The sequence below is a fragment of the Taurulus bubalis genome, assembly GCF_910589615.1.
Source record: "Taurulus bubalis genome assembly, chromosome: 19".
Taxonomy (NCBI): Eukaryota; Metazoa; Chordata; class Actinopteri; order Perciformes; family Cottidae; genus Taurulus; species Taurulus bubalis.
Window position 1 is genome coordinate 20,224,190 of NC_136607.1, and position 24,631 is coordinate 20,248,820.

At 45.4% G+C, this 24,631-nt stretch overlaps 1 protein-coding gene across 1 annotated transcript in view; it reads right to left on the reverse strand.

The window, feature by feature from the left end:
• egfl7 (EGF-like-domain, multiple 7) overlaps positions 1-5,044 on the reverse strand; it is a 9,790-nt gene extending 4,746 nt beyond the window's left edge. Inside the window, exons 1-5 of the mRNA XM_079235493.1 lie at positions 4,853-5,044; positions 2,252-2,468; positions 1,685-1,807; positions 835-950; positions 379-474 (exon numbers count right to left, since the gene is read on the reverse strand). Of these exons, the coding sequence (XP_079091619.1) occupies positions 379-474; positions 835-950; positions 1,685-1,807; positions 2,252-2,325 (409 nt within the window). The 5' untranslated portion in view covers positions 2,326-2,468; positions 4,853-5,044. The remainder of the gene's footprint in view (positions 1-378; positions 475-834; positions 951-1,684; positions 1,808-2,251; positions 2,469-4,852) is intronic.
• Positions 5,045-24,631: the final 19,587 nt, after the last annotated feature.

Below are 24,631 nucleotides of genomic sequence, written 5' to 3' on the forward strand. Positions count from 1 at the left end.
GACCAATGGGTTTCATGACTTTTAACACATTTTTATGACTTTAAACCAAATGTCATGACAAACATTTAGTGAAATCTGGGTGTAAACAGTAAAACGTGAGTAAATGTAGTATTTAAACTAACAATGAGAATACAAAGCATACAGTAAACCTTAAATGACACAAATGAATGAGACAATAGTTTGATTAAAAGAATAAACATTTATATAGATGCCTGTATGTATGCCTGCTTATATTCTGAGTCTTTCTTTTAAAAGCATATTCATTATTTCAAACTCAGCGTAAATGAACGACATGAACACATGAATATAACACTTTTACATGACTTTTGCTAAACTTTTGTATGTGTTTTGTGTGTGTGTGTGTGTGTGTGTGTTTACCTATTTGGCATTGGTGGCCCTTCCAGCCCAGCGGACAGGCACATTGGTTGGGTCTTAAGCAGGTTCCTCCGTTCACACAGGCGTGTCCACACACAGCTGTTGGAGGACATTCAGAGGAAGGATTCAGCATTCATCGTCTAAAACCAGCACCACTAAATGTACATTATATATCACATTTGTTTAAGCAGTACAAAAAGTGGTGGGTTCTTTGGAGAGTTATGGAAGCAGAGACTTATTGCATTCGACCAAGAAAGATCCCCAAAATACACAACTTGTCTTGTTTTATACTTTAGTTTATAAACTGCCTACTTGGCTAGCCGTTTCCCACTGCTTCCAGTCTTTATGCTAAGCTAGGCTAACCGTCTCCTGGCTGTAGCTCCATATCTACATAGTTTCTTCTTTTTCTTTTTAGCTACATTTCCGGCTGCACACGTAAACCCGTCCCGTGCCGGTCACCTTGGTTGCAGCTGTGAGAGTGAGCTCTCCTCCAGCCGGGGCAGCACTCGGAGTAGAGATGCGGAGGGGGAGGAGCCTCTCTGCTCACCTGCCGGTACGCCACCGCGTACACAGTCCTGTGGAGACAACACACACACACACACACACACACACGCACGCACACACACACGGTCAGAACGCCGTCATCGCCCTGGTGTGTGCGGTCGAGCTGAAAGAACGCTGATGAGGGAATGGGAAGTTGGTGGGATACAAAAACCACTGACCACTGACTCACGAGAGACTCAGAGAGGAGGGAGGGAGGGAGGGAGGGAGGGAGGGAGGGAGGGAGGCGAAGAGATGCAAAGTCAGATCTCAGCTCTGAGACTCTGGTATGTTTGGTTTGCGATGCTCTGAATCTACGGCAAACGATGTAATCAAAGTAAACAGAATCACGACGGGATCAGAAGGCCTGAGATTCTGCAGCACAGAGAAACTGAAATGTGGTGAGGAAAGAGTTAAAGAGTTAAAAAAGGGGGAGGGGGGGGAGGCTCAAAAGCATCAGAGAGAGAGAGATTGAGAACGCGGTAAGTATGGAGGGAGATGCAGTCCAAGATAAACACGGCCACGGTCTCTGTGGGCCGGCGGTTCATTTCCCGTAGTTACACAAAGCTCTCCGTATTTAGATTCCACCCAGAATATGTGGCACCGTGTGTGTGTGTGTGTGTGGGAGAACGACCCTTCCCCTTCCTAAACATGTCAAGCGCTGTTTACCCCGGAATGACATCGAAGTAAATGTTGTGTTGGGCTTGATTACGACACTGTTATAAGCGTGACCCCCCCCCCCCCCCCCAGAGTGCATGCTGGGTCTCACTTGTAGGTGCTGCAGAGGCGATGCCCCTGACACAGGGTGATGTAGGGCTTGTGCACCGGCCGGACGTAGGACTCTGTTGCCGTGGCAACGCTGTGACGGAGGTCCCGGCCGCACACCCGCCTCCTGCGAACGAGACGGGAGGGGAAGAGATCGGACGTTAAGACTCGGAATAGAGGCGGAGCTGAGCTGGTTTTTAGTGATTTCCATCGAGGTATTTGGGCTTCAAAAAGCATTTAAAAAAAACTCCACATAAGGAGCCTGGAGTTGTTGTTGGTCACCAGAAGTTGGCGTGCGGCCTGATTGCTCCTGACTGACCCGTGAAATCACTCCGAATGCGTCAATCAGAGTCAAGAGTTGATCTTTCACCTCTTCGGCTCCACTTGACCTTTCGTTTTTTTGGCTTTGGGTTTATTTTGGTCTCCGTGCAAATCAACTGAAAATGACAAGATGAGCCTGGAGACCCACAATGCCGTGCGTCTGACAGTCTGGGACCTGACGCTCCCGAGAGAGTGCACTTTTAAATATAGGTTTAAAATGGCATTTGGCTAATTTGTATGCATTCGTTACCCGGGGTGAGCGAAGAACTGCGGAGTGCCCATCACGTGAAGGACGAAGGAGGAAAGGAGCAGCGTTTGGTACATCGTCTTCCTCGTTCCCACGTTCCCTCGCTCAGACTCTCTCTGCCGGGAGAGGAGGATGAAGGGGAGGATGAAGAGGGGAGGAGGAGGAGCGTCGTGGATCGTAGCCAAGTGTGTACCTTTTCCTCCAGGACCACTTCAGCTACCTGTGCAGGGAGGAAAGATAAGATAAATTTAAAACACTTTTATGAGAAAGCCTCAAGAGAGACATGGATAACGTGTTGCCGGGCAGATGTCTAGGTGCATCCTTGGGCAAATGGTTTGTAGTGGATCCCACCACAAGCACACACACACACACACACACATGTGCTCCTGCAGCAGGTTGAACTCACTCTGAGACTCCATAAAAACAAAGAACTCTCCCTTCCCCGTAAATGTTCACTCATCCCTTCACACCATTTTTGGATTATTACATACTGCACAGGATTAGAAGAAGGTGAAGCAGCTGCTGCAGCAACCTTTTTTAATCAGACCAGACACTAAACCCATGGGAAATGTCAAACTGGGCATTGAAGTCCGCCCCGGTGGGATAGCAGGTGACATGCAGAGTCCTCGGCCACCACTGGGGGCGATGCTGAGCCTCAGAGGATGCTGATCCCCCGCTGGCTTCACACCCAGAGGCCGGACACGCACCTCTAAAGCCGGCGTGTTCCTCCACAAATCAAAAAGGTAGAGGTGTGACTCTCGGAGCAGCGGGAGGCCAAAAAAAACATCCTAACATTGGTGATGAGGAAGATTCTCTGGGGTAAAAACACTAGTTTATTAGGTATAGAAGATTGTATAATAGTTTTTTTATTATGGGGCTATTAAATATTAAAACTACTATTCCTTTGGGATGCATGAAGCACGGAGTAACTCGAGCAGGCGCGTTTCTGGCCTCCGCCAGCAGAGGGCGCTGGTGCACAGACCCGGAGATCCCTGTGTGAGGACAGAGCTCCATCTCTGTCACACACACACACACACACACGCACGCACGCAGAGTTACACGCTCACGCACGGAAACGAATGGCTGCACATTTTAAGAAATAAACCCGAAAAACCCTACACTGAAAAACAACAACAACAACAAAAAAACCAAGCGCGCGCTCCGGACACACGCGCACACGCAACACCACGAGCCAACACACCAAGGTGCGCATGCATGGATACAAAAGTAAGTCATCACAAACCGTGCAAGAAATAAATCAGCTCTTCCTAAAAGAATTGATAAAACACGGAAGTGGAGCCGCAGAGTCCCGTTATATTCCGCTCGCGCGTGGATAAAGGTCCCGGGACTGGAGCGCTGCTGCTGGTCGGGTTTCTCCTGCAGAGTCAGGCAGCGCGGGGGGTGATGTAGGACCTCCTCCCGCTCCTCCAGCCGGGTGTCCCGCACCGCCTGCACTGCGGGGACCCGTGCGTGACGTCACCGTGCGGGCTATACGGACTCATTCATAAAACCGACGGGTTCGCTCCTCCAGCTGTTGTGTCGGCAGAGGGACAGAGCTGCTGTAGTTACGTCTGACTTATAAACTATTGAGCTTTGCAACTGGTTTGTTTTTTGGGTGCACAATAATGACAACTAAGAGATTTCATTCTAACATGTTTTAAAGTTAGAGAATCATCTGTGGAAGGATTGTAACACAAAGGAAGGATAATCTGAAGGTCTGCAACTTTAAACGTCCTTTTGATTCACTAACTCTCACATTACATTACATAGTATTATAGCTTCAGACACACTTTGGAGTGAAAGCTTTTGGATAGTTCAAGGACTGTGTGTGTGTGTGTGTGTGTGTGTGTGTGTGTGTGTGTGTGTGTGTGTGTGTGTGTGTGTGTGTGTGTGTGTGTGTAGGAAACTGCAGCCATGTAAGGAAACTACATGTTGATTTGAGGTCTGGTTTTCTCGTCATATAATATTGAATCATTCAAACCGTGTGTCTTTTGTGGAAAAAAACATTCCCGAATTAATTGATTAATTAATTGATTACAAATTATATAAAGCATTTAAAAAACGACACATTTATGTAAAATTGTAATTAGAGATGATAGCAAAGCTTCAATTGTGTCTTCTTTCTATTAATAAATTCTGCAGTTGAGCGTCAGTCATTTAGGTAAATTAGTTCAATATTTGACCAGCCTGTGATCATGAATGAAGATATGCTATTAACCCAAGAACAAACTAAATACCAACGTGTGTATTTACTTAAACCACATGGCCATTATTCCCTTTAATTAATAAATCATTAAGGGCCAAGGACTCAATATCCTGTTCTCAACACACACACACACACACACACACACACACACACACACACACACACACACACACACACACGCACACACACACACACACACTCACACGCATTAAACCACCGTGTAGTCCATGCCTGTATGCACCACAGTAACAAGCTGCCAGCTAAAGTCAGTTGCCTGTATGCATGTAATAATATACAATATAAAAAAATATGAGACGTTTTGAAGGAAAACAAATCATTGTAAATAAGACAGCTGTTAACATGAACATAAATAAATAAACATCATAAATCAATCTCACCGTCGCAGCGGCGGGTCGCCAGGTGCGTGTGCGCGCGCAGGCTGCGCCGCGGCCGTGTGCGCGAGCCGCCAGACCGGTGGAGTGGTGGAGGACTGGTCCATGCTGCCGGGCCCTGCTCTCTCGGCTCGGCTCGGCTCGGTCAGGTGGCAGAAAAGGCCTCGCGCTGCACCTGGAGCTGCTCCCGGAGACACGAGCGGCCCAGACTGAAATGCCTTCGGGCGTTTTTCACTTGCTTTTTATGCACCGCTTCCTGTGGAACGCAGGAATTGGATGGACAATCCCAAACCGGACTTCCTGAGAGTGTTTGCCGCTGATAAAAACCCCTCTCCTGCACAAACACTCTCCATCCTGCTCAAACCGCTTCGCGAATCTGATTTTGAGGCATTTTTCTGTCCCCCCCACCCCCCTTCCTCCTCCTCCTCCTCCTCCTCCTCCCCTCCATTGTCGTGCAGACATCTTGAAGTGGGCCTTCAGCCTTTCTCACCTCGTGGCCCTCTGCTGCCTTCGCAGTCCATAGAAACACAGGAATCACCAGTACTGTTGCAGTTCCTGAACCTCAAACGCAGCTAATTATAACTCCACTTAACTGGTCTCCAAATATTTAAACTCCTGGCACAGGGAGAGCTGGTGTTCACAGCGGTCCAGGGCACCGTGAGATCAAATCTGTCAAATTGCAGCTTGTTGAAGTCTAAATGTTGCACGATAAGAAGAGAGTTTCTCCTTCCTGCTGCTGCTGGTGAGCACTGGTGTGTCAGTGGGAGGACTGGTGCGCCTGGGAAGGCTTCATGCCCACCGTAGTGACGTGTTGCCCCTGATATGAGACAAAATCACGATAATCCAGTTTTTAAAATACAATTTTAAGCACTGAAGATCGTTCAATGAGATCTTTGAGAGTATTTTCCTATAAGCCCTAGTTAGACTTTCCAGAATTGGAACATTGAAGTGCTTCAGTAGTAAAATAACCAGTAAACAATGTGCTATACTTCATTTTTGTCGCAGGAGTTTATGACCTGACTCGCTCGTCCGTTTGACTTTTCTTGAGTGCAAGAACTCGGTTCCACGAACCGCCAACTGACCTCAGACCTGTTTTTCTCTCGTGTTTCCCGGTCCTGTCAGGGTTCTGGAGAGGCCTCAGACGGGGTCGTGCCCGGGTTCAGGCAGGTGTCGAATGTGAGCCTTAAAGAAAAGCTTCTCCGCGGCGATACAGTAGCCGACATTAAAGACCGTCAGGCGGCCTTGAAGCCCCAGAGCTTGACTGAGATCAGTCTGACAAGCAGGACCCATATGTCATTCTGAGCATGTGCAGAACCAGTCCACACACACACAGTTAAATGTGTGTGTGTGTAGGCTTCAGAGGGCGCACACTTGATTTATTCATGTTTAAGCCGGTTGAAGAGTATTCAGTGTAAAGGGCCTATATTCTGACTACACGCATGATCTGACCCTCCCTGCACACAAAGACGGGTGTTTTTCTTCTCCGCGGTAACAATGAGGCTACGTGCTCCGGCACCATGGGAACACTTTACTTCGGGGTCGCAGGTGAACACACACCGACACACACCGACACACACCACCAAGGCTGATGGCTCCGAGGGGGCGCATTAGAATATAGGATGCAAAATCAGTGGGAGGGTAATTCTCTTTTTTAAGGAGCTCTTTTCATTCTTTGAAACCAAGACTTGGCAAAAGTTTTGCAGCCCGTGTTCCAGATTTGTCCCAGAGAAGAAGATGCGGGAGGCGGGGCGGAGGGGCTGAAGCAAAGCAGCACTTCCTGTTTGAGAGGAAACAGGAAACGGCTGGGGGAGCGAGATTCTGGAGGCTGCACCCTTGGAACAATAAAAATCTCACTTTGACAGGAAGCGGATCTGCGTCAAAGAGGGCCTGACAGGTTTTGCTAAAGGGCAGCAGCGGTGACCCGGGATGGGGCACGGACACGAGGGCAGCTGGGCCCGACAACAACTCGGAAGAAAAGTCAAACACATTGCATTTGTAACCCACAGATTACTAGTTAATAATGTGTAGATGTGTGTGTGTGTGTGTGTGTGTGTGTGTGTGTGTGTGTGTGTGTGTGTGTGTGTGTGTGTGTGTGTAGTAGGGATGCATGTGTGTGAATCTGCAGAGGGCGAGTAACGTCCACACTTTTGGAGTAAAATACAGATGTTTGTGTGTGTGTGTGTGTGTGTGTGTGTGTGTGTGTGTGTGTGTGTATGTAGATGTGTGTGTATGTCGATGTGTGTGGATGTGTGTGTGTGTGTGTGTGTGTGTGTGTGTGTGTGTGTGTGTGTAGATGTGTGTGGATGTGCAGAGGACGAGTCACGTCCACACTTTGACAGTAAAATACAGATGTTTTGTGTGTGTGCGTGTATGTGTGTGTGTGAGAGAGAGAGAGTGTGTGTGTGTGTAGATGTGTGTGTGTGTGTGTAGATGTGTGTGTGTGTGTGTGTGTGTGTGTGTGTGTGTGTGTATGTCGATGTGTGTGGATGTGCAGAGGGCGAGTGACGTCCACACTTTGACAGGAAAATACAGATGTTTTGTGTGTGTGTGTGTGTGTGTATGTGTGTGTGTGTGTGAGAGAGAGTGTGTGTGTGTGTGAGAGAGTGTGTGTCTGTGTGTGTCTGTGTGTGTGTGTGGTAGAGATGCATCTGTGTGACTCTGCAGAGGGCGAGTAACAAACTATCCAAACTTTTTAGAGTAAAATACAGATGTTTGTGCGTGTGTGCGTGTGTAGATGTGTGCATGTGTGTGTGTGTGTGTGTGTGTGTGTGTGTGTGTGTGTGTAGATGTGTGTGGTAGGGATGCATGTGTGTGAATGTGCAGAGGGCGCGTAACGTCCAAACTTTGACAGTAAAATACACATGTTTTGTGTGTGTGTGTGTGTGTGTGTGTGTGTGTGTGTGTGTGTGTGTGTGTGTGTGTGTGTGTGAGCCCCCATGATAAAGAGAGCTTCCCACTGGTCTGTTCCTCTGGCAGGAGACTCAGAGATCCCAAAAATAAGAAGGTAAAAACCCAACATCAGAAGGTTGTCGTCAGGTGTTGGGTTCAGATCCCATATATAAACAGCAGACATAAATAATGACGGTACAATTTCAATTCACAGCAACATTATAATATAAAAACATAGCGTTGGACAATCTGTGCAGCCATGCCTTCTTGCTGTGACCTTGTGCACTTATTTGGTCAAAATTGCATTTACAAAATAAAGAAAAAAAGGAATTTATATAATAATTCATCACATTTTTTCAAGTGGAATACAAACGTATACAGCCAGAACTTTACGTGGCTCCTTGTGTCACTTAGTGGGACAAACGTACTCTTCAGTCACCGGCTTTACGTTTGAGCTCCTGCAAAAATGTTTTGAAAAATGGAGGGAAAATATGCACAGTATCTGTTCATATTTCCTTCCACAAGAAGTGAAGACAATTCAAGTTTTTGGTTCAAAGTTAAACATGTTGTTCTTTCCCCTCGTCTCCTTTAAGTTGTTCATTCTGCGGCCTTTTCGATCCCGGTTGAGTCATCGCCACTAACGGAGCAGACGAATGAGCAACGCTTCACGTGACTGCAGCTTTTCAGAGACTTGATACTTTAATACGGTTACAGCACGCGTTCCCGCCTGCAGAAGTGAAGCCGGGCTTGAACGTTGTGTGATTGTGGTTCCACTGTGACGACATGGAAACATTCCCCCTGGATTTCCTCTCGTTTTTCAGGGGGGGGGGGAAGTCATTCAGCTCAATAAGTTGAACGGACAAAACTGCAGCGGCTTCGTCTCCGATGTTGTGGAGTCTGCTGCTGCGTCGCAGCAGAGGGACGGGGAAGCAGACGGGACACGAGTCTCGGTTTTCGTGGGATTTCCATGCTGAGCGGCACCGAAGACGGGACGTCCTGTCGTCCGAGGCCTGAACACCCTCGGCACCAAGCATGCGCTCATCCAAAAGCCCTCCTGGAGTTCAAAAAAATGTCGTCCTGGCACTTCCTGTGCTCCACAACAGCCAGAGGTATCGTTTCAAACATACATAATTCAAAAGTGATGCTGTAGAATTCCCCCAAACCCCCTCAAAAATATCTGTGCCTAATTTAGTTCTTTGTACTTTGTGCTTAATACGCCGGTACATGGTGTAACGTCCCTTTTTTTAATGGCCACGGTATTTCCTGTCTCTCCCGCTGCCAGCTCCGCTTGTCAGTCTGTCATCAACAGTGTGGAGAGATTAGGGAGTTTACACACATTCCACCAAAAGGCTGCGTCTCAAAAACACACACATGCAAGTCTGATTGGCGTATTAAACCATCGTAATCAAATTCTGCTGCTGAGGCTGTAATGTTTGGAACAGTGGCCGAGTGTTAAACGTGGACGCTCGCCGCTAATCCCTGAATATGTATTCCAGGATGATTTAATGTTCTGATATGTACGGCCTCGACGCTGAGGTGACGCAGCAGAGATCGCTGTCACATGAAGCGTAATATAATATCGTTCGCCTGTTAAATTCGTCGAGGTATTTTCCAACTTTTTTTTTTTACGATGACCTGTCAGCAGCAATATTTGGCATTTCTTCTCTAAACGTGTGTCGGATCCTCGGATCTGCTCCTGGTTAGCAGCCATCTTTCTCAGGAGTAGAAGCGATGCTGGCATGAGAACATTATTCACCTCAAGAATGGTTAAGAAGACGAGAAACAAATGCATGTTTCATAAAGATTAAATCTGTTAACGTCGAATCAAATGTGTTTGATATCAAAGTTCTGTGCTGATTTTGGTTTTTGGAAGAGTGCAAATCGCTGGTAGATGTGGAGGAATTTCACTGGATAAGAAAATGCCTTGGGGTTCATCATCTGGGGAGCATGAATGACACAACATGTATAATGTTTAGCATGTTCGCCGTCTTAGTTTAGCTTGTCAACATGCTAACATTTGCGCAATAGTTCTCATACTTTGGATGCAAAGTCGGAATTATTTTAATCCTAGAAAACTAGCGTTAAAAATAGTCACAGTATCACTAACGTCGGGTATATTTCACCCGATATAATATACTTCTCATCAAAATATATTAAAATATAACAATACAAGGCAAGTTGAAGTACTCTTCTTTTATTTTACCCTGTAGCACATAGAACAGGTATCATGGGACCCTGAAAAAAGGCTCAAAATCGGGTGAAAAATTAGGGAATCGTTAATAAAACATGATTAAAAATATAAATAATGGAGTTATGAACTTGTTCTTTGGAAGGAAAAGTCTCCCTTCAATGTTAAAACACCTCCGAAATGTTTTCTCCCTCTATCACTAACGTTTGTTCCGTCATAGCTAGTTTGCAAAAACTCCTATAGCTGCACGCTGTTAGCATCTTGCACAACACGCTGTTAGCATCTTGCACAACACGCTGTTATCGTCTTGCACAACGCGCTGTTAGCATCTTGCAGAACACGCTGTTAGCATCTTGCACAACACGCTGTTAGCGTCTTGCACAACGCGCTGTTAGCATCTTGCACAACACGCTGTTAGCATCTTGCACAAAACGCTGTTAGCATCGTGCACAACAAGCTGTTAGCATCTTGCACAACACGCTGTTAGCATCTTGCACAAAACACGCTGTTAACATCTTGCACAACACGCTGTTAGCATCTTGCACAACAAGCTAATTTCTAGCACAATTACATAAATAATCTGCTATTTACATTGGCATGGATCCAGGGTGTAACTATGTGCAACGCCGCTGCTAATGCACACGTTTTATTTTGCATTATTCTATGAGAACCAGAGTGGAAGGCGATGAAACCGCATCCCTCTCTCCCATCCATCACCGCCCTCCTGCCACGTGGACGTGTCTGTCCTTGATACTGAGCGTCTGCTTTGAGTAACAGCCTCGGCGTCGGTTCCTCTCCGCCTGCAGCAGCTGAAGAACCCCGACCGGTCAATGTTATAGATCGTTGCTGCCTCCCGATCTGGTGACATGCTGTCCGCCGAGCTGAGTACAAGGCTGGTGCATCAAAGGAGACGGAGAGACAGAAGGTTTCTTTTCATCCGGGTCGGCCATCTGTTCCTGGAGCCGTCCTCTGGGGAGAGGACCGGTCCATTAGGACCAAGACCACCAACACACCCACAGCATCCTCAAGAACCTGTCAATACAACTGTTATTAACATGAACATCACCATTCTGTATTCATGTGTATTATTGTTCGTACTATATTTGAACAAGGGATACAAATAACTATTGTTTTCACCTATAACATGACCATAATCAGTCTTCAAATAGCTTGTTTTGTCCAACAAAAGTATAACAACAAGCATCTTCAATATTGTGAAACGGGCGTGATCAAATAGATCATGAAATGTCAAAGAAATCCATAATTCATCGCAGCGACGTCTTGTTGCAACGTGATTGCATTTATATGGAAGTCATTCCCCCTGACTCAGCATTCACACTTTCCCTGCAGCGGACAGCGGTGTGAGAGACGAGAGAGAACGTTTAATGGAACGTTTAATGGAACGTTTAATGGAACGTTTAATGGAACGTTGAGGAGCGTAAGTCAGGAGAGAAGTGCTGTCAGAGGAGCAGCGGGACTCCTGGTGATGAAGAGCGGTTATACGAGACCTCGTCTGCTCCTTCGGTCGGGTTCCTTCTGATGTCGGGAATATATTTTGTATTTTTTGCCTAATCGTGGACTGGCACGGCTCAGTAATGAAGTACAGTGTGTGTTGTGTTTAGAGGAATCACCAGAGAGAGGGAACGCCAGCCCACTGCTGCTGCTTTCCCCTGGTCTTGATGACGGGTTCATTAAACCGGTATCTGTCTCGCTAACTGAGCACAGATGGCAAAGAAGCAGTTACGGTCTATCAGATTTACGCCAAACCACAGCTGAACCTCTCAGCTTCACAGCTATTTGATCTCCTGTCTGTCTCCGGCTTTTTACCAGCAGATCCACTGTCCTTCTAGCATTCAGGATAAATGTGATTATGATGGAGAGCGAATGGAGGCGGATCCAAAGTGACAGTTTGTTCATCTGCCCGTTGAAGGCAGGGGTAACGGATACTGTGACTCCTCAGACGGTAACACGTCTTCAATCGCTCTGAGAGAGCGTGAAAACAGAAATGATGACCTCTCGACCTTCGATGAGCGGCAGAACGTTTGAATAAACAAGCCTGACGAAGGGCCTCTCCTGGACGGGGTTTACGGCTGCTGCACGCCGCTGCTCGCGGCTTTATGAGGCCGAGCGCTCATAACGGTGTCAGGGACGTTAGCAGCGGCCCTTAATGCAGCGTGGCCCCGTCAACAGACTGCACTGAGGAGAGGAGCATGCAGGACTGTGAGGACATGAAGGAGGAGAGGAGCATGCAGGACATGAAGGAGGAGAGGAGCATGCAGGACATGAAGGAGGAGAGGAGCATGCAGGACTATGAGGACATGAAGGAGGAGAGGAGCATGCAGGACTATGAGGACATGAAGGAGGAGAGGAGCATGCAGGACTGTGAGGACATGAAGGAGGAGAGGAGCATGCAGAACATGAAGGAGGAGAGGAGCATGCAGGACTTGAAGGAGGAGAGGAGCATGCAGGACATGAAGGAGGAGAGGAGCATGCAGGACTATGAGGACATGAAGGAGGAGAGGAGCATGCAGGACTTGAAGGAGGAGAGGAGCATGCAGGACATGAAGGAGGAGAGGAGCATGCAGGACTGTGAGGACATGAAGGAGGAGAGGCTGAGCAGAGATCTGAGCTCAACGCCTTCAGGCTGCCAGACTCAGAGCATGGAGGATCACTACATAACTGATGATGCTTTGCTGCCTCGCTTTGTCTCTTAAAGGACCTGAAAGGTGCAAAGTAGTATTCCAGCAACACGTTGAGTCTGCAGAAGAACTGCATTGTTGCACCAACACTTGGTTTGAGCTCCATTGTTGTTGTTGTTGTTTTATCAAAGATTTCTTTAATCTCAAAGAATATCTACGTTTTTTTGTGTGTGTTTCTTTGTGTGTGTGTGTGTGTGTGTGTGTGTCTGTGTGTGTGTATCTCTGTCTCTCTGTGTTTGTGTGTGTGTGTGTGTGTGTGTGTGTGTGTGTGTGTGTGTGTGTGTGTGTGTGTGTGTGTGTGTGTGTGTGTGTGTGTGTGTGTGTAAAACCCTGTCGTAGTTTTACATCTTTAGGCTGTAAAATGACTAATTTTTTGGATCTTAGAAGGACTAAATCTCTGTCATATTTATAGAACCAGTGATGAGGCGCTGCAGCGTCCATCTCTTCGTATTAACGAGGTAACAAGGTAACGAGGGAGCGAGGTAACGAGGTAGCGAACCCTTTGAGGGCGGGACGTTCTGCACACACGTCTGAGAGGTCGTCAGACTGGATTTGGACCTAGTTTACTTTGTCCCACTTCAAATCCCCCTGCTGCTGACTGCAGTTTCCTAGAGAGTCATTAGTGGGAACTGAGAAAAATGGTGGATTTCCGGACCTCTGCATAAGGGAACTGGGCATCGTTGGGACGTCCCGGGAGAGACGTACCACTTACCAGTAAAGGTCTGCGGACGTAATGTCGGTGGACGCCCACGCCAGCAGCTTGGGGGCCGGGGACGCAACACTTGTGGAGCCAATTTAGGTTTTGTTTAACAAAGCAATCAATTACACATGGCTTCAATATTAGTTTATTGCACACACACACACACACACACACACACACACACAAATACTCATGAACACATTTCCTTGTTACGGGTCAGTGTTTATGTCTGTGGGCTGGGACTGCAGGGTCGACGGGCCGCCACAGGATGTGAGGAGGGTGTGGTGCTCCAGTTTTCTCATTCTCCCACAGACCCCGGGACATTTTTAGGACGTATTCATAGTTAATAGGACGACAGAAAATGCCTCTAAAATGTCACCGAGATTGTGAAATGCATTCGCTATAACTGGTTCATTCACAAACACCCACACAGTCCTTTTCCCACTTGGCGAAGGTTAATGAACTTGTTTTGAATTCCTTCACCCCTCGACAGGAACTACATTCCAAGCCTTGAAAATAGCGGCTAAAACAAAGAGAGGAAGTGATGTGAGAGCACTTCCTCTCCCGACTCCCCTCTGGATTTATCTCACTCCCGCAGACCCGCTCGGCCCCGCCCTGCCCGGGCCGACGCTGTTCAAAATCGGGGGCGAGATTCCCCCGACTTTGCCCCCGCCGTCCAACATCAAGCGAGCGACATCTTCCAATTGTTGCCCTTCTTTGATCCTCATTGTGCGAGCCTTGGCCTGGTTGTGATTACCCCCAAACTTAAAGCTCTCCCTCCCGTCCCTTGACGTAAATGTAGACGTATCGCCGGTGAGAAGTGGAGGATACATCTGTAACATGTGTCGGGGTGTGATTCAATGCAAACCTTCTGTGACCTGCGACCTCTGATTCGTATGGCACCGTTGTGGGCAGAAAGTCAGTCTGTACGTTTCCCCCTCGACTGTTTGTTTTGTCACGATTCATTTGGACGTGACAAATGTTCCCCGTGCAAAAGACCTATTCTAGAAAAATATACAAAACTAAGCGGTTCCCATAGTGGAAAATGTCCATACAGTTGGTTGACCCTATAAGACATTAGCTATACAGCATGAACGACACCATAGTTCTTCAATGTAGTGAGTCTTTAATCCGCATTGATAGAAGTCATTTAGCGAGGCTGCAGCACGGGACTTGCAGCGTTGACGTAATGGTTTTTTCGGCGACGTTGGAGGTGGGAGACAGGAAGCGCCATTTTAGTTACTCGCTCAATCTCCAGGAGCAGAACTTCCGGTTGACGGGTGCTTCCCTTCGTTAACGCTGCAATAATATATGCCGATGGACGAGGAGCCGGACAGGAGGGAAGGGTGGACCGAGAAGAGGGATAAAGAGCGGTACGAACCGCCCTGTTCGCCTGCTGCTCTGCTAGCAGTGAAAAGGTGTAAAATAGATACCGTGTGTTGTGATTTCTGCAGCGGGAGAAACTTTTCCACGTAGGATTGTGTGTGTGAAGCGGAAGAGAGGTGATGTGAACCACAGGAGGTGCATGCAGACGCTGGCCGGCAAATTATTTTTGAAAATCACTCAAGAAAAGCAAGTTAAATTGTTCCGGGTCTGGATTGGGTTGCATTCAAGGACACAAAACAAGTCCGATGACTGGGTTTCCAAAACCCTCCTCTTGGGTCTCTGTCATTGGCACCATTTCCCAGCATGTAATGTATACACACTAAAAAACACACTAAAAACCCCTCAATGAAAAGCGTAATGAAGTGCTGACGTGCCACGCAGGGAGAAACCACCTCAGTTCAATCATGTGTGTTTAAAGGCCGCTAATGTTTGGGGCGATGACCTCCAGAGCGACTTCGCCGCCCCGCCCCCACCGCGAGGTTCCCCGCTTTAACAAGTCTCTGCAGGCCCATCCGTCTTCCTGGAGAGCCTGTCAGTCTGCGCTCAGGGATTTAGCAGCTTGACAAATGAACCGGCTCACATGAAAAGGCGCCATCGGAGGCAACCGGGCCGAAAGGGGATGTTCGAAGTGCATTTACTCAAGTGTTCATTCATTCATTCATTAAATCAAGATTGTGTTATTGCATATATTGGTTTTTATTTGGGTGGTGGAAAAACCAAAAGAAAGAGTTTTTATCTGTTTCATGTCCTACTATCAGAATATAGTGAGCAAATATGACAAAAGGTTATTCCAATTAAAAATACAGACTATAGCCTTAAATTACTTTGAGATACTTTACTTGACTATTCCCATTATCTTCTACTTTTTTACTTCACTGTATTTAATTTAATGATGTATTTGATGATTTTAGTTACTAGTTGTTTTAAAGATTGAAATTATGACTACAACATATAATCATATAACAATAATAATATACTTATATAAATCATGACCCTGCAGTATATGAAGTAATTAAAATAAACATTGCATTAACCAGCTGCAACATTAAAGTAATGAACACATTCATGTACTACTCTATATAACCCAATAATATATTAAATATTACTCTGAAATTGGCCAAATTCTGCATTATGAGGACTTTTACTTAGTAGCAAGCGAAGTTACATAGAGACACAAAAATATCAGGAATGAAAAATACTCAATATAAACAACAAAAAAGCAGAGCGTATTAATTTAGTGCAAAAATGCAAAGTATATGCAGTATAATGTACGGTGACTAACAAACAACCAAAGCAGTGCCAGGGTTGTTGATGTTGAATGAATCTGGCCAGAGGAGACTTATTATAAAGCTTATAGCATTATGGCCTTTTAAAGGGAACACATCGTTCTTATTTCCTGGATCCAACTTCTACTTTTGGTTTCTACTAGAATGTGTTTCCACATTTAAATGATGTCCGATTAAAGGAGTTTCCGTCTTCATTCCTCCGTTTTAGCGCCTGTGTCTTTAAGCTCGTCTCCTGGAGAGAGAGCCGGCTCTGATTGGCTCGCCGGGAGGAGATGCTCTGTGTTTTAAATGAAGCCCGCACGTGACATCTGAGCCTCGTGTTCCCTGGGTCGTCTTACTTCACAGGTCGAGGGTCAGGAGATCCTCCAGATACACAAACGTGTGTTCAAAAGCACTGCAAAGAGCCGGTGTTCCACATGTCCTCTTTAAATATATGATGAAGTAATGCTTTGCACTTCTTATTAGGAACAAATGGAGCAACGACTTGTATTTCTGCACTGTAGTGTTGAGTACTTCTTCCACCACGGCACACTGGTGCATAAACGGTGTTTCTGTTGCTTTCCATCATAACTACGTTAGCATGTTAGCATGTTAGCATGTCAAATAACACATGTGGGATTTGTTAATACTGATGTCTGTCAGTATATTTGCATCAGACAAACGTTTTAATGTTTTTATTGGTGTTGGTGTGATGTTTGACCACCGATCACCAGCTCTTATCAGTGTGTGTGTGTGTGTGTGTGTGTGTGTGTGTGTGTGTGTGTGTGTGTGTGTGTGTGTGTGTGCTGAGGGTTACGTCTAATCTGCCTGCACAGTTCGTCCACCTGAGCAGACGCCACAATAATCCTCTTTGCTTCATGTACATTTCCTCCAATATGCACCTTTAATACCTCCATTCAGAGGGAACTGTTGTACTTCATTCATTCATCAGTTTGAAAGCTTTGAACATGAATCTGATTATCATATATATAGATATAAATATAAATATATATATATATATATGTATATATATATATATATAATGGCGCATGTATTCATCTCCACCAACAGCAGAATGTTGCATATAAAGCATTAAACTCTGAGATGACCCCTTCTGCACAGTGGATCCTTATTTAAGGTATTTTTACTCGACACACTTGTAAATGGATTTCATGCAAGTCATTTCAATACTTTTATTTATTGACACGTTTACCTTTAACCTGCACTCCCAATTATTTTGGCTGAGGAGTTAAGAGCAGTCCATGCTGCCGGAACATGAATGTGTGTGTGGATCACATCTCGTGGCAATCCATCAAACCACAAGAGGAAGGAATCCTGGGATCTACTAAAGTCAGGAGGGTTCTTCCTCTGGGGACCATCAACGTCCGTAACTGGTCTGGACGTCGCCGTCCCCAAAGAGTTCCCTTCGGCCTTTTCTGTCCGTTAGCTGGTGAAGGACAGCCGGCGCAGCAGGTGGGTGTAAAACAAGCCGTGTGCTTGTTTGTTGTCTCCCCTCCCCCGCCTGCTGCTGCTTCCTCCTTTCCTTTATTTTGGGTTTCCCCTCAAATCATCCCTCACTTCTCGGTCTGCGGCAGGTTGTTCCCGAGCCCGTCGCCCCGCGGGGGGTCTCCACATGGCGGATAGCTCCCGCCCCGTCTTCATCCATCGAAGCTGCTCGTAGCCACACACACACACACACACACACACACACACACACACACACACACACACACACACACACACACACACACTTCTCTTGTCTGTGCTCGAGTCACATTCAGTGCACCTGTTTGAAGAATCCGTGACCTCCAGTTCAGTGTGTGTTTGTTTAGCTTCTAGACAAGAAGGACACACACACACACACACACACACACACACACACACACACACACACACACACACACACACACACACACACACACACACAAAGTGAACACACACTGAAAGGGGCCGGTTACCTTCAAGGTCTCCACAGGTGTGTGTGTGTGTGTGTGTGTGTGTGTGTGTGTGTGTGTGTGTCCTTTCACTGCTCCCTTTGTTGATAATAATAAAAAAATAAAACACTCTTTTTGTCTCAGCTGTCACTTTGAAACTCACTTTGAAGTCATTTAAAGAAATTAAACACATTAATAATCTCGTATACATTTCTTTGTCATGTCGTCATAAATGGTGGTCAAAATACATGGATTTAAAGTCACATTTGTCATGTTTTCAGGCTTTTTTTAAACAATAAATAACCACTCTTCAGCTCCAGCGCTGACGAGGATCGTCCGGTTCCCAAAAGTCTGAGAAAGTACTGAGAAAAGTGAACATTTAGGTTTTTTTTGTATGTTTTAATAAAGCATGATTCATGACTCCTGCAGCTGCGTCCGTAAGGTCTCTACATGTCGAGCACGTCGGTTCTTGTCGTCACCTTCAGCTCAACGTCACCACTCCTCTGTAATCAGTGGGGTCCACTGTGGATAATATGTTGGTTCAAGGTTCATATTGTAAAATGAATGTAACGCCAAGAGACGTTTAGATTGTTCATAATGTTGCAAGACTGTAGATTTGGGTGATAACTCTCTGCTGGGCCCTTTTCCCCTCGTTGTTTTCACATCAACGTGATGTATCGTTCGATAACAAAATCATGAATATAGCTGCTTTAATGTGAAGTAAAAGTGGAAAATTATACACAGTAGAAACTGAAAACCAATATCGCTGCAATCACACGATTGTATCACATGCACATGGCTTCTGATTATTTTACATATAAAAAAGAAGAATCTGGAGGAGATTGTGAATAACAATGTGATGAGGTGCCATTCAACTGGAGCGTCCACCACCTGAGAGAGAGGAAGGCTGCAGCGGATGTTGGATATGAAATCACTTCCTGCTTGTCTGAATATAGTTATGATGGGGTGCAGAGGGGATGTTCACATGGTGGCTGCAGAGGCTCCACACAATAGGGCCGCATGTATGTTGGATGACGACAGGCAATGTATTGTAATGCAAAATGGATTCTCTCTCTCTTTGTTTCTGTCTTCAAGTCGAGCTCCACTTTGCCCGTTGTTGCTCTGCATTGTCCCGTTGCATGCTGGGATATCTGGGATCCAAATTGTGCGCATCAGAGAGCAGGTGTTCCAGGTTATCCGTGTCAAATGGACTCTTCCTTCCTCTCCGTGTCGGGGCCGCTCTCCTGGGCCGTCGTCCATCCGGGGTTCTCCGAGGTCCACGTGCGATTTATATGGAACCGAGGGCAGAACACACACACACACACACACACACACACACACACACACACACACACACACACACATACACACACACACACACACAGTTCGTGTATTTCAGAAGAGGTAGCGGTCCAGGATTCCATTGGCAACCGAAACAAGACCCCTGAGTGATCGCCGTCCATTTCAGACCACAGACAAGAAGTATGTAACAGCACTTTTATGACAATAATAACTGATACACTTTATTCATACAGCACCTTTCCTTTTAAAACACTGTTACAGAGGGATTTACATTTAATACACAAAGGGAATGAAATGAGCTAAAAGCCACAAACTAAACACAGAAATTAGACCGTAAAACAAACTAAAATGTCATAAAATCACAGATTTTTTTTCAAAAGTGATTTAAAATGTGACGCACACGTCATAAACCTGCATGAACAGTTTTCCCATAGTAACCACACTGAATGTTCATACTTTTTTATTTCATAAAAATAGTAGATTTAATATCTAAGCATCCATAGTTTTAGCATGAAATGATAATTTAACCGTTTAGTCCAGCACGTTTTTTTGACGGAAGAATACTTTTTAAATTAATTTCAGCATATATTTAATGGGATCTTATTAAATATGTAATTCTAAAACAAAGTTAAATTGTTAAATTGTACTATATTTACTAGCTTCACTATCTTTACCATAAAATTACAGTTGAAATATTTTGGAGAGCATGTTTTTAGAAAATGATGTTTCCCTTATGAATCAAATGTTGAACAAAATATGCCCACCTCTGAAAATTCGATCAAACAAAAGTTATCATGTCGTGTTGCTAACTTCCGGTAGCGAGGCGGACTGAAAAAGAAGGTTTTAAAGACACAGCGCCATCTAGTGGATGTATTGTAGCATAACGTACCGAGTGGCAGAGGAAGCTTTATCGGGTTTAGTTAAATTCAACACATTTTTCAATAAGATACAGCGACTCAAAATGTCCTCTCTCTTTTGATTTGTGATTGAATGTTGTTGTTCATGTGACTTTCAAACAATAAAGCTATCATATGTTATCCATTGGGAGATCTAAAAGGTCAAATAGTTTTGTAGAAATTAATTTGGTGAAGCGAATGAGTTCTGCAAACACATGTTAGCGCAGGTTTGAACACTGTGTTCTTCTGCAACAGTGTTGCAAAAGAACACAGTGTTTTCTTTGGACTTTTATTACAAATGAAGTCACTGAATCAGCAGAACATCAGTCTGAGCTGAATAGTTACAGCTCATGCAGCAAATGATAAGAGAGATTAGCTTATTTTTCTTTTCTTGTATCCGTTAAGAGATGTTTTATGCACTGAATGTGGATGAACCGGAGCAGCTTGAGTAAACACGTACGCACACCACAGTATAGACAACACACAAAGGCAGGAAGGCTCAGGCCTCCTCACCTCCTCACCTCCTCACCTCCTCACCTCCTGCTCCACTGGTCTCTCTGTGGCGACGGCTACCTGGATGTGAGGCAGCACTGGGACTCTTTATTGCGTTTGTAAACCTTTTACTATGAAAAGGAACTAAGTGAGAAGTAAAAACTAATAAAGTCAAACTATATTTCCAACCATGCATATTTCCCTCAAATGGAAATACTTGCACTGAGCAGTACTTGAGTAAATGTACCGTAAAATGTACCGTAAAACGCGGGTTTTAAAGCCCTTATAAACCTTTTATAAGCCACATCTACTCAATTTAAAGAAAAAGTCGTATTTAATAATTTAATCGTTTATAAGTCGCTGTTGCTGCTGCTTGAGTCGGGCGTCGAGCCGGGGCTGGTCCTGCTACCTTCGGCTAGCTGCTCGCTGTGGCTAGCTAGCTGCTCGCTGCGGCTAGCTAGCTAGCAAGCGCTAGCAGCAGCTGCCACAAAATGTTTGGCTGCACTGTTTGAGCTCAAGTAAACAACACTGAAAATTGGTGGTGGCACCCACCGACAATGCCACCACACTCACCCGAGGAGGCGCGACGGAAAACAGGTCTGACAGCAGGGGTCCTAGAGGCAGCTAGCTAGCTAGCTAGCTAGCAAACGCTAACCCCAGCGAGTAGCTCGCAGGACCCCTGCCTGCAGAGAACCCTGTTTTACAGTGAATATTTCACGTGCATTTTGTACCGTATGTCTCTGCAACTGCTGCTATTTAGAATCGGAGAAATCCACAAATTAGCCGCGCCGATATTTAAGCCGCACGGGTCAAAGCTGAGGGGAAAAAGGTAGCGGCTTATAACTCAAATTTTAAGGTAACTTACTTTCCACCACTGGTCAACTGATCTGTTGTTGATGCAAACATGTCGATGACAGCAGCTTTAATAAGAAAGATGAACAGGGACTGATGTTTATAACATGTATGTCTTGTCTTCCCTTTTCCTGCCGTTGCTCATGAGCTTCCTGTAGCTTTGGTCCTGACTGAAATATTTCAACGACTACACGACTGGATTGCCATGATTTGATGTGTTTTGGTCAACGAGAGCCACAAGAACATTACCAGTGAATTGCTGCACTTAAAAGCATCACACACCACTCTTCTTGGACGGAAAAGTAACTGAGGTGCTGCCAGAAAAATGTGTTTTCAGACCGCAGTCTCATTTCTTTAGAGAATGACGTAAAAAAAGAGAAGCTTTCCAAGTGACCATTCAATAAGTATTGGATCTTTTTTATCTTGTAATTTCCATAACCTCAGTGGTGGAAGCTTTTTTAATATTATTATTTACTGTTATTCAGTTATGTGTGTGTTCTGCACTTTTCTTTTGTGCAATTCCCATGTGCACTTTGAAAGCAGAGCCCCCTCTGGTGGTTTTAAGCGGTATAACGATTAAAATACAAAACGAGTAAACTGCACAGCACACTTCTGTCTTATCTATTTATTTGTTTTTACATGTGACACTCATTGCTATCTAATCTCTCTGGCCAATCAGAGCTCTTCCCCTCATTGTGCACTCTTACAGTTGCCAGTGAGAGGTGTCAGGGTAAAGGCCCGGGTCGGGTGAGGCGACCAGAAGGGGAGTAAAGCTCAAACTTCTCCACGATGACCTCTCCCATGCTTTTACCAGTCAATCAACCAACTCTGGAGAGGTTAGTGGGAATAAAGGACCTCCACTCGGGCACAAAGAGACAAGTTTCCCACCGATAACAGAAGAGTTTAACAACGTAACACAAACTAAATATTTAGTCATCAAATCTTTTTCCAACATCCACAGTGAATAGATATTTTTAATCTGCAGGCAAAGTGTTTTCCCCACTTGATCATCATTGAGTAGACGCCCAGACTTCGGACCTTGAGTTATGTTAGTGGATCCCTGTTGCGTTAATCAAAATAACAGACAAAATAAATCATGTTAATTTGTCTCATGCTTCGTGAAAATCTCAAATATAAGTCAAGAATGATGCTCATTTAAAATGCTAATGTCTCATTCAAAGGTGTGTCGCTCAGTAAGTCTTTTGGGAAAACAACAAGAGATCTGCTTTGTTCTCCATAAGGTGCAGATGCTAACCGCTAACCGCTAACACAGGAAACGTCTTTGAGGAGGGACAGCAGAGCTGCTTTCAAGCTTTTTTTGCACTTTTCCCTTAAGCTTTCACAGCATTATTGAGCTCAAATCCCTCCTTTCCCTCCGAGTTATCTCGGCCCTTTAGGGAGTCTGGCCTTCGTCGAGGGTCGCGGCCGCCCTCGTCTGAGGAGCCACCCTGAGGAGCGCGAGGAAGAGCCGAACACGAGGAAGAGCACCTGACCCCGTCCCCACCGGGAAGGACACGCCGCCGCCGTGGCAGGCTGGACGGGAGGAAGTGAAAAACACCAGCGGCAGCGGAAAGCGAGGCCCTTTGTTCGCCCCGGGCCTCACGAGACGGTCTGTGTTGGCAGATTCACGACCAGGATCCCGATCAGGAGTCAGAAGGCCGGGAGTCAGCGTGCAATGGAGGAGATCTAGAATAAAGCAGAGAGGTTTTAATTTATCACTGCTCTTTACTTCAGCTATACCGTGTTTGTCTAAAACATAGCGCTACTCTTCGCAGCCCATAATTTGAAAGGAAAAAAACAATCTTACTTAAACAATGTTTAAGTAAGTAAAGTTTATTTATATTTTACTTTTCACAGACAGAGGTCACAGAATGCTTTACAGGAGTCGGAAAAAAACAAACATAAGTTAACACAAAGTGACCATAACAGGGACCAAAACATTAAAAACAGTTAAGAAAACACAATAAAAGCAAAACAGTATTGTTTTTGTTTTGGTTTGAGTTTCCTAGTTTTGGAGATTTCCGCCGTACAGATGTCTGCTGTCTCTCAGCTTGTGACGCTCAACACGCCCAAAAATACATTGAAACACTTTTAATGTCTTTTTTTATATCACTAAAACTATTTAGATTGATAAATAGTACTACAGGTAAGAGAACAAACATATTTTTGTGATTTTGTGATGTTTCCCACAACAAGGCCGCCCTCTTCTTGCCACTCTATCTCCTTATAGACGTTTTATTTTGCCGATGCTTTTTAAAATATTTATTGCACGGTTAGCTTGAACCTGTTCCTGGCTACACGGTGTCACCGTCCATGCTCTCCTCAAAGTGTGCCGAACCCCCAGCAGAGCCAGAGGCTGCAGGGGGGGTGAACCACGGAGGAAACATTTGGTACCGATAAACTCTGACGCTCTCTTCCAGACGAGCCGGAGAGTAAAAACACAATTATGGAGTGAAAAAGGTTCCCAGAGAGGACGCCCTTATGACTCAGAGCAAAAAGAGTTCAGCCTCATATTGTCAAAATAATGTCTGCCATTTCAAATATATCAAGTCGTGTCAGGATTGCGGTATCTATAACCCGATATCGCGGTTTTAAAGGCGGCAGCAGCAGTTCCTGACCCAGCCCGGGTATCTGAGAGGACAGAACTCTCCAAATACATGAACTGGGTCAAGGGTCACTGCTGAAGGACTGAGCTAGAAATGTCAAAGCTGCAACACATTATTCCCTTCTGCTCCGAGTGGATTTTAAAGCTTTTGTTCAGTGACAGAGTGTGACATGTTTACTTTCTCGTGAGCTCTTTTATCTTCAAATTAAACCTGCCCCGTGCACTGTGATGTCATGAGAAGGGCCTTCATCATCATCATCATCAACACAGACGCTCAGCGTAACTCAACCCGCTCAGTGTCAAGTGGCTTCATGCATTCTTCCTCTAAGGGTTTGCGTCGCTTTCAGGTTGCGGTTCAGTCTCGATAAGTCAGGAGCCGAGAGGGTCGGTGCTTTTATTGTTGCAGCTCCTTCTCCTCTGGGAGCTTCCTGCCGTTACTCAAGCGTCACGTTCACCCTTGTGAATGATTGTTCACCATATCCTGGTTGCAATTCAGATATTATTATGATGCACCTTTGTATTTGTGCAAAACGATCTGCGACTTTAAATCACAGCGTCGTAACAAAAGCAAAAAAAA